The following is a 16,148-nucleotide window of genomic DNA, read 5'->3' as shown; positions in this document are numbered from 1 at the left end:
GTAGTGGATTGAAAATATAATTTGTTGTGTTTTTGATTCATTGAGGTCAAGTTTGTTAGCACGAAACCAATCACTAGCCCCGAACTCTGCCCTCTCCATTCTGTGCACCAAGTCGTCCTCAGAATGACTTCGACAAGAAAAGGTGGTATCATCAGCGACAAATGTACAAACTATGTCAGGAACATGCTCAGGGAGATCATTTACATAGATAAAGAATAGAAGGGGGCCCATTATGGATCCTTGGGGTACTTCATGTTCAACAACTCCAATTTGTGATGATTTTCGATCTGCCTCCTGTTGAAAAGATAAGCTAGATTCACAATACCTTTCGTCAAAACCTATATCACGACAGTGTTTCATCGAGATTGCGTTTATCTCTAAATTCGGTTCGTCTACAATATTCTTACCCACATTCGAGAAATAATTATGTTTATATTTAATTATAATTATAATTACGTTTTGTTTTTCACAAAATAGTTAATAATCCTCCGCTGTTTTTTTGAGTAACTTCCAGTTTGATTCCATTTCTTTATAAAGTGATCATTTTTAAGAACTCTAATTTTATTACTTACTTTATTTTTGACTGCTTTAAATTCACCACACAACTCAGTATCTTTCCTATTCACAAACACTCTCTTGTATAATCGGTCGCGTTGTTTTATCAATTCTAGAGGTTCCACTGTAATCCATGTGGTATTCTCACGGGTTCTGACTCTTTTTGAATATTCAGATTGATTTTTACAAGTGATTATTAGCTCAATTAACTCTTGAAATTCCCGTAAATTGAATGTTTTTTATATCTGACAATCTTGGAGCATATTTTTTTTTTATAAAATAAACAAGAGTTTCAGCAATCTGTTTTTTTCCAAGTATTGGCCAAGTATACCCCTATGTACTTACTATCTGTTTTGTGCTCGGCAATTTGACAGTCGCAGTAAGAAGTATTACTGTTAAGTGGTATTATATATTAATAATATGATTTAACATCTTTAGCACTGGCATCCATAAGGGGTTTTGACTCAGTATTATTGAAATACAAAAAAATACTGGAAAAATAAAATTTCTATTCAATTTGCACCTGTATTGACGAAATGATTAGAATCTGATATGGCGTTTAGTAAGAAGAATTCATTTTTGACTATTTTTTAAAACTAATATTTTTTTGTATTAAAATTAAAGGACGCCACTGGTAAAAGTAAAAAAAAACTTTTGATGCTTAATTTTGAATTTAATAAAACGCTGTGAAATAACATTAAAAGTACGATACAAAAGAAACTTTTTTTAATAAAAAATTCTTATAAAGGGCTTCTTTATTGTTTTTTTCTCTGTCTCCTGATCCACCTCCATCGCTCTGTATATCTCAAAATAAATCGAATTCGAAATTGCAACGCCGCTCGAAGCCTCGTTTCGCAAAACATGCGGTGTCAGGCGCAGCAAAAATTGTTTATAATTATTATTATCCAGCGCCATTTTCGAAGCCACAAAATGCGTTTTGCCAAAGAACGAAACGCGCTTGCCGAAACACGATCTCGTTAGTTTCGAATTTCAAAACGCGAAAACATTTTGCCCATTCAAGGTGAGTGGTGTTGTTAATAATTGTTGTTGGTACTTTCCCGAGAGGTGGGTAATATGGTAATGCAGATACGGCCCGTGGAAATATATCGTTAAGTGCGACGTTCGTTTCCGAACCGGTAAGCAATTTTTACGAAAATTTATGTTTGCGATTTTGACTTTTATTATACCTATTTGTCCCGAAGGAGAGTTTTTAATTTTTTAAAGGTCGATTTAAGCGGTAAAGACGGTTCTCATCTTAAAAAAATGTAAATATAAATGTGTTATAAACCGGGTGTCAAAATAAGGTTAATCAGGTATCGTATTAGGTTAATGACGAAAAAAAAGTGTCGAAATTATTTAGGAGCTTTCGGAGTAGCTACCAGGGTACTTAATTGCCACTTTGATTTTTAAACCTCTTTTCTGCATTGGATGGATATTATTTTAAAGCTGAGATAAACATAAAACTTAACAAAATGTTCAATTTAAGGAAATAGTTCCATTTTTAGGGTGGTTATTAACGTCTAATTGTCACTAATTTAACTAAGGTGCTATTTTATTATTTACAAAGGCCCAATCGAAACAAAATTTAGTTATTTATCTTTAACACTTAATATTGCGTAGCTGTCATTACTTTTTAATTCTCTTAACTGTTTTCAATTTTATTTAAACTAATGAAATTGAAATAATGAACTAAGTATTATTTTCGGAAAGTATATTACATAAGTCCGAATTTCAAAAAAACGTAATTTTTTGTGATGAAGTGACGTCGTGGAAAATAATATTTTTGCTACCCGGTATATTCTAAAAAATTTTTCTTCCGATTTTTGAAATTGGGTATTGACGGTAATGAGAAAACATAATTCGAAGAACAAAAAGTGCCTCGCTGACTTTTTATTTATTTATTTGTTTGAAATTAAAATATATATTTTTCTGTTTTTCCATATATTTTGTTAGTAATACAGAAAAAAAAAGAAAATACGCAAAAAATTTAAAGACACAAATATATAAATAAAAATAAAATTGTTTTGCATGGAAAATTCTGATTTTTTTCATAGGTTTTCAAGGGACACCCATTGTTCAGTAGCCCGTGAAAAGGAAAATTAATTTCTTTAAAAATATATTGAGTGTACCATTTCAAAACCAAACGTTGATCAGTTTTCCAAAAAAAAGCTGAGCGATTTTCTCGCTTGAACGCCTTTTTTAATATTTGAGCTTGATTTCCTTATGGAATAGTTTAATAATTTGTCTTAATTTTTCAAAAATAGATAAACACGGGGAGTAAAAAAAGCAACAATAAAAATTTGAACGACAAAATGACAAAAAAATGGTGGTGTATGCTGTACTACAGAAACGTCACTATATTGGCTTACTGTGTGTTTGAAAATCATTCTTTGACTCTCTACGGTACCTGTTTTTTTAAATTGTAATCCTAATTTTAATACAAAAACAATCTACCTCAAGTATTTTTTTTCTAAAAAAATCCTTAATAATCGAGAAAATAGTAATAATAAATAAAACAAATTATTATTTGCAACATTCCGAAAAAATAGATATAAATATTATTTTCTTATTCTTGTTTTTATAATTTTTTATTATAATTTATAATTTTTCTATTGTTCTTGTGACTTTTGAATTTGAAATTTGAATGCGTTTTTGATAAAATTTATTCGATTTTTGGACTTTGAACAAACATAATTAATAAAATTTATAAAAAATTAACAAATACGAGTAAGGTATTTCTTTAGTGATGGAATGTTTTGGTTAGTTTTTTCTGCCAAGTTTCGCTGTTATCTTGATGGCAAATTAATAGCGGTTTTTCAAAATAGGAAACCTTATACAAAGTAACACTTTATTTAACGTCAAAAATTCAAAATATGTCAAAAACTGTAAGACTTAAGCATAGGTTATTAATTATAACATATGTCTAGAAAGTTTCGAGGACTTGAAATATGCTTGGGTGTTCTAATTGAAATAAGAGAAATATTAGTTTTTATTAGTTTGGTTAGAAAATATAAACACGGTGTACATATTGTAATATAATATTTTAAAAGTATAAGTGAATCCAAACAACTATTTTCTTGATGTTTTGAGGTAAGGTATTACGTCATAATAAACGGGTAGCCCCGTACATATTCTATTGAAAAAAAAAATCCGTGGTTTTATCCATTAGACGAATGACAACAAATCGGACATAATAAGGGGCCAATAAACTCTAGGCTTTCGATATCCGGTCGTTCATTGTTCGACAGCAATCCCGAACGACATTTAAACATTTATGTATTTACCCTCCTCAAAGGTTAATTCGATTCAAAAAAATTGTCGTGTACTGTCGCTTCAGGCTTCCTCGCAATTGTCGAGAGTTTGCTTAATCAACGAGCTCGTCAAACACACGTTTGGTAATTCGTCGTCTACGCTATGCTAGTTTAATAACTAAGGACCGTTTGATTTGCAGGACTTCTGCAACGCCAGCAGGAATTGGTCGGGTTATTTTTGCGAAAGCTTCCGAAGATAATGACGAAGGAAGGGGTGACAATACCGCAGTATTTTGCGGGAAAACACGTCTTTATAACCGGAGGCACGGGGTTCATGGGCAAAGTGCTCATCGAAAAACTGCTCAGAAGTTGTCCAGACGTCTCGAAGGTTTACGTGCTCGTCAGGGAGAAGAAGGGCAAAAGTCCGGACGAGAGGGTCAGGGTCATGACGGATGTGGCTGTAAGTGATTTTGCATAAATGCATAGGTCCATTCATTTGGTGCAAGAACAAAAGTTCTGTTCTATGAAAATATACTCCATATTTTGACAAGTAGAAATGGACAATCAAACATGTATTGTAAATTACAATTGTTCGTACACAATTATATTTGCAAAAAAAACCATACGTATCCACTTCGGCCACTGGATGTATTAATAAAACATTTTGTGTTCGTTATTAAGCAAAATATATTAGTTAGGTATAGGTGTAAGTTTCTTACAATTAAATATTACCCAAATTATTAAAAAAAAACTGATTGGAGAGTATAGTAGTTTAATGTCTTTGCTTGTACCTTCCATTGTTTTTTTTTCCTAGCTGTTTGATCGACTGAAAAAGGAAAACCCCGAAAACTTAAAGAAAATCGTGCCTATATACGGTAACGTGACGGAATTGGGACTTGGTAAGTAAATTTTCTGAGAAATTCAGTACATGGCATATACATATATCTTAATTTTTTCATTAATTAAAATATAATCTTGACATAAAGACCCATCATATTTTCGGACTTTTTCTACAGCGATTCATGATTTTTTATTTATTTAAGGAGTTTGAGCATCAACTAACTAAACTAACTAACCCAACCGAACTAACCTAAACCAACTAAAACTGTCAAATCTTCTGACCCTTAACACCTTCTTTATCTTTGAGATTTACAATTTTTTTGGAAAATTGTACATTCACAACTTCCTAAATGTTCATATATTTTTACAGTTTTGGTTAATTTTTACAGTTTTGTAAATTTGCACCTTTTTTACTAAATAACTTCTGCGTGAATTTTAGACTTCTGGCCAAATTGCAGTAAATGCAGGAACTTTTTTTGTCGGAAAACTAATCAAAACTTGGCGAGAATTATGTCAGTTCCCAATTTTTCCTGGATATTTCGAACTCTAAACAAGCAGCTAAACAGAATCAAAGGTTTATTCGATAACATTTTTGTGAAATCAGTGTAACCGATTTGTTTTACTGTTAGAAAAATGTAACTAATAAGTTGTACTTAATTAAATGCAAAAATTTAATGAAACGTTTATTTATGACAATTTTATAAATTACGAAAACAAATCATAAAAATAATTTTTAAAAATGGTCAATTTCGAACCTTATTTAGGATGCGAGGAACGATATGCGGATCATCGATGTGATGAGGTTTAGGTTTATTTATTTAACCACAGTATACGTGTAAAATAAACAAATACATATAAGGATAATAAAACAATATACGAATAAAAGTACAAAACACAGGAGACAAATTAGTACTGTAAAAACAGCTTATTGTCAGTAAATTTTTGACAGCTCTCTTAAAAGAATTGTTACCAATGCGTTTTATATTACAAGGTAATTTATTGTAAAAGTTCAGATAAACTGGTGTGCATTACGGGTTGCGTAGGAATGACTGTCAGACTGAACAGAAAACTAGATTTATTAGAGCGAATCTCTAGATGTAGATGGTAAAGTCATAATATGAATGCTGAGAAAATGTGTTCTATATGATATTTCAAACCAAGAATTAGCAGAGCGTTTTTTTTAAGACGAAATACTCTGACTGCATAACTAGATCCACCCATATGGTGACCCCATATTGCATTCTAGAGTGAAATAAAGCGATATACACACTTCTCATAACTTGAGTATTAAGAGATTGCTGATGACAATGATTTACAGAGGGAATCAATATGAATAGGCCAATTCAATCTATCGTCAATGGTGATACCGAGCTTTTCGTAATATTAACATTTGAGGAAACTAACAGATTTTGCGTTCTATTTTGGTTCAAAAGCAAACATTACATTTGCTGTTCAGATATTCTGCAAATAGTGTACACATGATGAGCGGACCCAAAACCGATCCTTGCGGGACACCGTGACGCTGAGGTAAAAAAGAAAAGGTACCACCGTCTACGTTCACTCTTTGACGGCGATCAGTAAAATATGATTGGAAAAAAGTCAACGTTTGCAATAACAAACTATGATTGACAAAGTCGAAGGCCTTTGATATATCAAAAAGAGAGAGAGAAGTCTGACATATGAGGAAAATTAAAGCATTTATTAAAATAACTGTAATTGTTATGTAAAGTCAATTGAGTTTAAGTCGGAAAAAGAAATATATTAGTAAAATATGAATTAAAATCATCCGATGTTACAACCTGATTTTAAAGGACATCTATTTAATTCAAAACTTATTAGTCTCCAAGAATACTTGCTTTTATTGTTAGAGTTAAAAATAAAATTTTTGAATGCCAGGTTTTTTGTAAATATTAATGCAAGCGGATCTCTTTTTTTGCGAAGTGTTAATTTTGAATTTTTCGCCAGGTATAAACTCCGAATCGAAGAAGTTGCTCATAGAAAACGTGAACATAGTGTATCACGCGGCTGCATCGGTGAGGTTCGACGACTCTTTGAGAGACGCCATATTGATGAACACAAGGGGTACTCGAGAAGTGGTCTATTTGGCCTTAGAAATGGAGCGTCTGGAGGTTTTGGCGCACTTCTCCACCACTTATTGCAACACGGACAGAAAAGTGAGTAAAAGCGATATACCAATCGATTGGTTCATTATAACACTGTCAAAAAATTATGGTAAACCAAGGTCCGCTTTGGTTAGTTTAGTTGGTGTTTTTTAAAAAATAAAATTAGCAAATTTACCACAAAAATTGAAAGAAAAAAATTGCAAACGATCGCTAAAACTTGAAAACTTATAATTCTGACATTTGCTAAAGTTTCTTATTTCCAAAATCTTCCATATAAAAGGGTATAATGGGGTGGGAAAGTGCAATTGGAAAACCAGAAAACTTATAATTCTGGTATTTGCCAAAGTTTATTTTTTTCCAAAATCTTCCATATAGAAAGGTATAATGGGGTGGGAAAGCGCAAATGAACGGAACATCACATAAAGGACCTTCGTTTTTTGAAAACCCACTTTTAAAATTATTGTGGCGCAAGTTTGTAAACAACATCCTGTAGATAAGGAATAATGAAATAGGTATAGTCGTTGTTTTTATAGGAGATTGGAGAACAGATGTACCCACCACACGCGGACTGGAGAGAGGCCATCACTTTGGCGGAAAATGGCGATCCCCACGTGCTGGATATATTGACACAAAAGTACATGGGAGAGTTGCCCAACACTTATACATTCGCGAAGAGTTTGGCGGAGCACGTAGTGAACGATCTCTGCTCGGGTCGGATACCGAGCATCATTTTTAGACCTTCTATCGGTATGCTATTTTTTCTATTCCAAGAAAAATAAAATATTAATAAAGAAACCACACATTTAAAGACCAAACCACAAATATTTTGTTGTTCGATGCGAAGAAAGGAAAGGTTCTTAAAGTTCTTTTTTTATATCTGTGTTGATTATATTTAACATAGATTAAATAAACTCTTAGCTTATTGTTGGGATTGGCTAGTCTATTTTCGTTTCCTATCAATATCGCTCCCTTTTAGTGCTCGTATAAAATATTTTAGCATCAGCTTGAGTCAAAATTTAAAATAACTTTTTTTATTTATTATTAATTATTAATTTAAATTAAAATTAATTCTAAGCTCTTTTACAGTTTGGTCAATGAAGATGCTGAAAAACCCGAACAATTTAATTTAAAGAGAAGGTGCAGTCCAAAAATGGGTGCTATAAGTTTTTACATTTCTCTGTAAATACAATTTTGAGAATCCATTTCGGCGTACCGCACTTGTTGCATAATATATCATTATTCTATTAAAATGATTTAATAATAATATTAATGATAATAGTAATAATAATAAAAATAATTATATATTATATATTTCGACCTGACAATTGTTTCGACAACACCGTTTCTTTATCAAATGTCACATTGGGTAAACTTTTTAAGTCACTCGTTTATTAAGCACTCGTGACTCAAATGCCCTTTACCACACTTGTTGCATAATATACTATTTTTAGTTTTTTTTTTCTTGAAAGTTTTTACTCACATGATTTGTTTACTATTAAAATAATTTATTAATGATTATTATTATTAATAACATACATTAATTTCAAATTACATGCGTTTAAAAACTCTTCAACTCTAGAAGGATCCAGATTTAAGTATGGAAAACTTTTTAAGTCGCTCGTTTATTAAGCACTCGTGACTCAAATGCCCTTTACCACACTTGTTGCATAATATACTATTTTTAGTTTTTTTTTTCTTGAAAGTTTTTACTCACATGATTTGTTTACTATTAAAATAATTTATTAATGATTATTATTATTATTAATAACATACATTAATTTCAAATTACATGAGTTTAAAAACTCTTCAACTCTAGAAGGATCCAGATTTAAGTATGGAAAACTTTTTAAGTCACTCGTTTATTAAGCACTCGTGACTCAAATGCCCTTTACCACACTTGTTGCATAATATACTATTTTTAGTTTTTTTTTTCTTGAAAGTTTTTACTCACATGATTTGTTTACTATTAAAATAATTTATTAATGATTATTATTATTATTAATAACATACATTAATTTCAAATTACATGCGTTTAAAAACTCTTCAACTCTAGAAGGATCCAGATTCAAGTATGGCAAACTTTTTAAGTCACTCGTTTATTAAGCGCTCGTGACTCAAATGCCCTTTACCACACTTGTTGCATAATATACTATTTTTAGTAGTTTTTTTCCTGAAAGCTTTTGTCACATGATTTGTATACTATTAAAATGATTTAATAATAATTACAATATTATACATTAATTTCAAATTAAATACATTATATGTGTCCATCTTTACACAAAACATTATCCACTCAAAACTATGCAATTATATAATAATTTAAAATTCTTTAAATCGAGCTTTGCCGGTACATACGAAATTGGCACAGTATAGAAACATCTAACATAACGTGATACAATTCTTATGCCTTAGCCTATTTTACTTAAGAGCATAACAATTCGTTAAAAATAAGGCCTAAAAACTTTGTTTCATGTTGTAAAGTGACATTTTTCTTCTCGAGATTTATATTTTCAGGTGGTACAATTTCATCATTTCTGGTCCTGAAAAGAACCATGCTTGTTTTATTTTCATTTATTATTAGTTGTTTTCTTTGGAACTATTCTGGGCTATTCTGCATTTCATCTCCTCTTTTGAATAAAACGTTGTCAAATGTCAACTTTGTATATTCTGCATAAATTTTGCATAAAAAATCAAAATCAACGTGACCAAGGTCATTAAGATTATTAAAAATAGCAAAGGACTCAGAATCCTCGGTGAAGGACTTGGTCTATAATTATTAAGGTCATCGACCGCACCTGTATTTTTAAATAAAGATTTGACATTTTCCATCTATAATTGTTCCGGAAATATAGCGTGTTTTGATGAATTATTTACGATAGTAATTGGAATTTGATCTTCTCCATTACTGTATTTATTTCTGCGTTTCTAAATTCTAAAACTATTTATGAATATTATTAGTTTTACTTTTCCATTGATTTCGTCTTATTTTCCCTTATTTTCTGAGCATATTAATTAGTCGTATTCTTTTTTTGTGACAGTGATATCTACTGTAAAAGAACCTATGCCGGGCTGGATAGACAACTTCAACGGACCTGTGGGAATACTTATAGCTAGCGGAAAAGGTACCCCACCACTTTTTTGAGTAGTCCATCGAGCGCTTTGTATTTTTAATTTACAAAATTTGTTGAAGGAATTTTGAGATCGATATACACGAATCCGAATGTCACCGCTGATTACGTCCCTGTCGACTTGGTTACCAAGGGAATTATCATCGCGACCTGGTTGAAGGGCTTGGAAGCGTATGTAAATCGTGTAATTCAACATTTTTGCTTTCCTTCTAACCGAAAATATTCACTGTTAACCAAAAATAAGAAGATTCCACAATTCTACAAAAAAAATCAAATCTTCACAACTTACCATTTTTAACCGTCGTCAGTTCCTGCGGATATTTATCAGTATATCGATTTAATTACTGCCTAGAGACGTTTCATATTACCACTACAACCGCACTAAAATGGCTTGAATGTTTTAGGCAATATTTTTACTCTCCAAAGATTTAACAAATGTCTCCACTTCATTTTTTTTTTAATTAATTTTAGAAATATGAATTTTATTTTTTTGCAATTTATTTTAAAAAATTGTTAATTAACGTAGACATAATTGGTTTTAAAACTTTAATAGTACTTTTGCGGAATGTATTTTTAGTGATTTTCCAAATGAAATAAAATAAAATTACACGTTTTTGAAAATTTAAACTATGAGAAAGAGAGTGAGGTAACCAGAGATCCAATTAGAACAGAATATCGTTTGATTTTTATTACTTTAATTTAAGGACGTTGGTCAATTATGTTGTTATGTTGGTTGCATACATATATCTATTAGATTATTAGATAATATAGGGGCCCTATAATACAGTAAAATTTGATGCGCCTCATGTGGCTCTGATATTTTCGTAGAGATGGAAATGATCTTCCGCTCACAGCTTTAAATATACGCAACTCCCATACGCACACTCAACTCCTCTTTGTAGGGAAGATTTAATGGGTTCTGGACAAGTCTGGGAAAATACTGTCCTAAAAATGCTGCATTCAAACTTACAGTAGTCATCGTGGTTTGATTCTCAAAATTTTTTTTTCGTTGCTTCATAAGTTCCTGTATTATCGACATAGGCAGGGCATCTATATGTATATCTAAAACCACAAATTGAGGCTATTACATTATCCAAACACTTGGACTGGAGGCAAAGTTACAAGACGAGTTCTAACATTGTGTTTTGCATTTTCCAGAAAAGAGGAAGAGAAGCTAACATTGTCGGTTTACAATGCCAGTAACAACAATATCAATAATGTGACCGTAGGAGGACTAGTCGAACTGGGTACATCAATATTTTTTTTTAAATGCATTCTAGTCGTTTTGTCGGATTTGCATGCTACTACCCAATAGTAGCATTATTTTTTATATACGAGGTGTGTTCACAAAGTAACGTGACTTTAAAGTGTTTATTTATTTATCAAAATTAATGTCGTCCCCTTTAAGGTATTCCCCCCTCCGCTCCCAGATATAATACACTTGTGCCAACGTTTTTTTCCAATCCCCGAAGCACTTTCTGGTTTAGACTAACGCTGCTGTCTCACAAAAAAAAAACGTAAACGCGAAAACCGGCTCAAACTATGAGCCTATGTTAGGGACGTGTGTACCAAAAGTCACCTTCCTTTTTGAACACACCTCGCACATACATACAAAAATTTTCTGGTACAGGTAGGAAATTGTGCTGGGACTACCCGCTCAACGACATTCTGTGGTACCCCAACGGTAGCGTGACCCAGTGCTACGTTTATCATTTTTTGAGATTGATTTTTTACCACATCTTGCCGGCCATATTGATCGACGGAATATTAAAAATAACGGGACACCAGCCCATGTAAGCGCACACCGCTAAAGATGCTCGCGTGCCGTATACATTCGTCTGTCGCCATGTTCAGGTTGCTGAGGATCCAGCGAAAAATCTACATCGCCAACATGGCACTCCAATATTTCATCACCCAAGATTGGAAGTTTATCAATGAAAAAACGTCCGATCTGGAGAACAAACTGTTGCCCCCCGACAAAGAGAACTTCTATTACGACAAGGACCGCGTGGTGCCATACGAGTATTTTACGAAAGCCCTTTATGGAGCCAGGCAGTACCTCCTGAAGGAAGACATTTCGACCTTTGATAGAGCCAAAACGCATTCGAAGCGGTTAGATTATTTTTTTAGGCCCGATTTTCTTACTTTTAATGCCACTTAACTTTCAGAATGTGGGTGTTGTCCAAAATCTGCAACGGCCTCGCGTACGCTGGACTCTTTTATTTGATATTCGTAAAATATGACATTTTCGGACGCCTTTGCCGCTTGATTGTAGCGTATTTCGATTCCTTGGGTTGATTAAATGCGTACATAGATAGTTGTCTTTATTTCAAGCCCCGATTTCGTGCTACCGTATAGATGCATGCGTGTTTTTTTACTCACTCTATAGAAATGGACAATGCCCCCATGATTCACCTACAACCATGTGCATATCTGGTTGTCTGCTTGCAAAATAAATTCTCGTCCAAATTTGTGCCTTCATTCGCTCCTTTCAAGACGCGTATCGCGCCCATGCAAAAACTGACGCATAATGAAATCCTGATTTAACATCAAAACGTTTCAGAAGCTCCAATCGCCCGCACAGCAAATTCCCCCTTTCATACCCTAGCGTTATGCAACCCACGTCGCCCCTGGGTTTGTTAATTTCTCCAAGTCACCGATGAGAGCGTTGTCTTTTTCCAAAACCACGAGCCAGAACGAGAGGGCAATAGGCTAGCGTTAACTTTCCTTGCCATCCGAAAGGATTTCCGCGAGTGGGCGTTACCAACAGTGAAACGTCATCAATTCGGTGCCGAGTTAATTCAGTCACATTTCCGTCAACGGCGTATTCGATGGTTGCGATCGTTTGGCAGGGTTTTGTGAAGACGGAGCCGCATCCGACCGAACTTTCACGCTCAAACCGACAATTATTGAATTAAAGCCGCTTTATCCACGTGGTGAAGTTGCCCGAAACAAGTGATGGTGTCGTCATAGCAACGTCGGGTTGGATTTTTCCCGACGATGCACCGCTATCTTGTACTTTCGGCCCGATAAACAACAGCGTCGCCGGCGATTTTGACGCTGTTCGCGTTGGCAATTGATATCGTCCAACCATGATTTAATTAGGTTCCTTTTTTTACCGTTAACGAGTGGTTAATTCGCGTGAGAACGGATCAAAACATGTCGCACGCTGGTCCGAAACGTCCGTGTTTCCGTGGGAGATTGCGGTGGTGTCTGTGATTCCGTTTTGTTTATTGCAGAGAGCGCGTGACCGGATAAAATGCAATAAAAAAAGAAAAACGCGAAAATGAATAGGACTCTTTGTATCTTGGCTGTGAGTGCGATCTTATATGCATTTGGTAAGTTATTTTGGGTTTGTTTATGTTGCATTTAAATCTGTCTCCGATCTCGCTAGGTAGTGTGGGTGGGTTTTAAAAAGGTTTTTAGTTTTCTAATCGGGAACGCATTTACGCCCGCTTTTAGTTCAAAGATGGACGAGATGTTGATGTTTGTCGTTTTCCTTTGATCTTGGTTTCGGACTTTTGTAGAAATGTGTGCATACGGTCAGGTTTTGACTTGTTGATGTTTCGGAAACGGGGAGGTAGGTTTTATTTTCGTTTTGTATTTTAAGATAACAACGCTATCGATATACCGTGCTTCTTAGTCCGAGAGAGTAATAAAATGTAAATTTGCAATGATAGGGGTCGTCAAACAGGGTTAAGTTCAGATAAATCGCAATGATATCTATGCTCTGGTTCTTAATCGGAGAGAGCTGCAAGTCTTAGCCAAATTCCATAGGCTTGGTATTATATCTACGATGATTGTCAAAGGGACAGGGAGAGTTATTATATCTTTATTATGTGTGAAATCCATGGTAATTTTGTAAAATCGTAAAATGTTTGGTAAAATTTTGAGTTTTCAGCACTTTCCATTAGGAAACTCATGTGTAAATAATAAAAAAAATAATCTAAAAAATATATGATTAAATAAATATTTTTAAGTTATTTTTAGGTTGCGTCTTACGGTGTGACGTTTGATTGCATCATATATTATAAAAGTACTGCACCTAACAATAGAAATAATAAAATAGAAAATTAAACGAATCTTAGGTATTAGTGATATGAGTGTTCCTTTGTTGAATTCAACAAATCCACTTGGCATTTTAAGAGTTATAATATATAACGTATAAGATAAGGTCATAAGAAATATTTTTTATGGTTTTTTTTTGCTTAATTTTTATTTTCATATCTACAAAATTATTGAAATTCCTAATTAAATTTTAAACGCACCCTTTTCCATGAAGGAAATTTCTTAATTAAAGGTAAAGAAACAAAAAACTAAATAAATACACTTTGAAAAAAAATCAAAGATATTATTTTTGTCTCTTTTGAAAATTTATTTTTATTTATTAATTTACCACTGACTATACTCTTTTCCACATTTTTAAGAAAGTTTTTGAACAGTGAAAACTGCCTATAGGGAAACTGTATAACGCAAAACACTGTATTACGAACAAAATTTGTTGTACCGTTAGGTCTCCATACAAAGCTATGTATAACGAATTTTTCACTCTCTATACCGAAAGAAAAAAGGACACGCTGAGTGAATACGGCGAGCAAGGCAAAAATTTGATCTCTAGATTATAAAGTTGCTTTAATTCGGGTGATAGAACGGGGAGAATAGAAAAGTGATGTGGCACGTCGATACGGATTTACACCATCGACTGTATCCAAGATTTGGAAGTGCAAAGAAAAAATCATTCAGGCTGAAGCGGCAGGCAGTTCTAGTAAAAAACTAGAAAAGCCAATATTTAAAGATTTGGATCGGGCAATGTTGCAGTGGTTCCAACGGCAACGTCATTAAAATGTACCACTCTCTGGACCTGAAAAGTTTGCTGAAGAGTTTGGCATTATCGATTTCAAGGCTTCGAAAGGAAGGTTGTGGAAGTTCAAACAGAGACATGGTAGAAATTATGGACAGATAAGTGGCGAATCCCGTGATGCCGACAGAAACGTCACTATCGATTCGCTGGAGAAGACGTGACCAAAACTAGCAGAAAGTACCCTGCTGACGATATTTTGAATGCTGGTATTTTTTACAAAATGACGCCAGATGAAACTCTTAAATTTCGAAGCGAAAAGTGTGTGGGGTGTGGGTGGAAAACTTTTTAAAGACCGTATAACAGTGTTAGTAGCTGTCAATATGAGTGGGAGAGAAAAAAGAAAGCTAGTCGTGATTGGAAAATAAACTAAACCACGATGTTTTAAAAACATCAAGCATTTACCGGGCACTTACAAGACAAACAAGTCTAACTGGATGACATCGCAAATTTTTGAAGAGGAGATACGGAAATGGGATGCAGAATTAAAGGGGAGGAAAATATTACTTCTCTTAGATAACTGCCCTGCACATCCCCATATTCCAAATCTACGGAATATACAATTCAACCCTCCGATCGTCGTGCATTACAGAGACAGAATGCGACCAGGAAGATGATCAGTCACTAAGCGAGTGGATAAAGCAGTTTCAAACATCAATTACGTTTACAAGTGAGGAGTTGCAAGATTTTATGGTGATAGAGCAGGATTTGCTTACAACAGCAGACTTGACAGAGGAAGCCGTATTACAACAAGCCAGAAAGGGTGAGGAAGAGCACCAAGAGGAAGAAGAAGATGAAGAAGTTGATCTGGGACAACCACCAACCATTCAACGAGCCCTATATTCAGTTAAGCTGCTAGATATATTTTTTATGTATCATGGGGAAGATGGTGAAAATACAAGCCCAAGTACGAGATGCGTATTGGTGTACTAAAAAAATTCAAAAGGAAATGACCGATTAATTGAAACATTAAATGTAGTTCTTAAATATTTATATAAAATGTTCCTAAGTAGATGTTAAAATATGTATATAAAATAATTAAATATTACAGAACACATATGCGTATTGTTATTTTTCAAGTGCCTATAACTCTATAACGAAAACTCTTCCTAACTAATAAGAAAGCAGTTACTTCAATTACAAAGGAATACAAGAATTTTCCGCATGACTGAAAACTTATTTTTCGCAATCGGAGAAATCTGGAAAGCCATTTAAAAACCTGTGAAATGGGTGAAATTTCCGTGAAATTCGTGAAATCTGTGAAATCATATGGTTGCGTGAAATCTGGTGTATGGATGGTATCTGCATGACGATTTGTTCCTTGATGGCATTCCGGCAGTTATTAGCAAAGTTCGTTTTTGAAAATGAGTAGTGTTTCTAAATTTGCTGCCGG

The 16,148-nt window shown here is 33.6% G+C and overlaps 2 protein-coding genes across 6 annotated transcripts in view; both read left to right on the top strand.

Annotated features, from left to right (window-relative positions):
- Nucleotides 1-1,492: 1,492 nt before the first annotated feature.
- Nucleotides 1,493-12,201, top strand: LOC132706030 (fatty acyl-CoA reductase 1-like). 4 transcript variants are annotated; one of them, XM_060677083.1, is made up of 12 exons: nucleotides 1,661-1,691; nucleotides 3,851-3,950; nucleotides 4,007-4,266; nucleotides 4,621-4,705; nucleotides 6,612-6,820; nucleotides 7,303-7,516; nucleotides 9,808-9,891; nucleotides 9,960-10,068; nucleotides 11,056-11,144; nucleotides 11,528-11,690; nucleotides 11,752-12,009; nucleotides 12,066-12,201. In XM_060677083.1, the coding sequence occupies exons 3-12, from the start codon at nucleotides 4,066-4,068 to the stop codon at nucleotides 12,193-12,195; spliced, it is 1,542 nt and encodes a 513-aa protein (XP_060533066.1). In that variant the 5' UTR covers nucleotides 1,661-1,691; nucleotides 3,851-3,950; nucleotides 4,007-4,065; the 3' UTR covers nucleotides 12,196-12,201. The 4 variants fall into 4 exon arrangements, with proteins under 4 accessions (XP_060533068.1, XP_060533067.1, XP_060533066.1 ...); XM_060677085.1 differs by lacking the exons at nucleotides 1,661-1,691; nucleotides 3,851-3,950 and adding an exon at nucleotides 1,493-1,576; XM_060677084.1 differs by lacking the exon at nucleotides 3,851-3,950 and having other exon boundaries at nucleotides 1,571-1,691.
- Nucleotides 12,202-12,700: 499 nt separating this feature from the next.
- Nucleotides 12,701-16,148, top strand: part of LOC132706849 (tyrosine-protein kinase transmembrane receptor Ror-like) — an 86,205-nt gene continuing 82,757 nt past the window's right edge. For both annotated transcript variants that reach the window (XM_060678441.1, XM_060678440.1), the window contains exon 1: nucleotides 12,701-13,235. In XM_060678441.1, coding sequence (XP_060534424.1) covers nucleotides 13,184-13,235 — 52 coding nt within the window. In that variant the 5' untranslated portion in view covers nucleotides 12,701-13,183. The remainder of the gene's footprint in view (nucleotides 13,236-16,148) is intronic.

Source organism: Cylas formicarius, unplaced genomic scaffold, assembly GCF_029955315.1.
Source record: "Cylas formicarius isolate icCylForm1 unplaced genomic scaffold, icCylForm1.1 PGA_scaffold_8__14_contigs__length_24414737, whole genome shotgun sequence".
Classification (NCBI taxonomy): Eukaryota; Metazoa; Arthropoda; class Insecta; order Coleoptera; family Brentidae; genus Cylas; species Cylas formicarius.
This window is presented reverse-complemented; position numbering and strand designations above follow the sequence as displayed.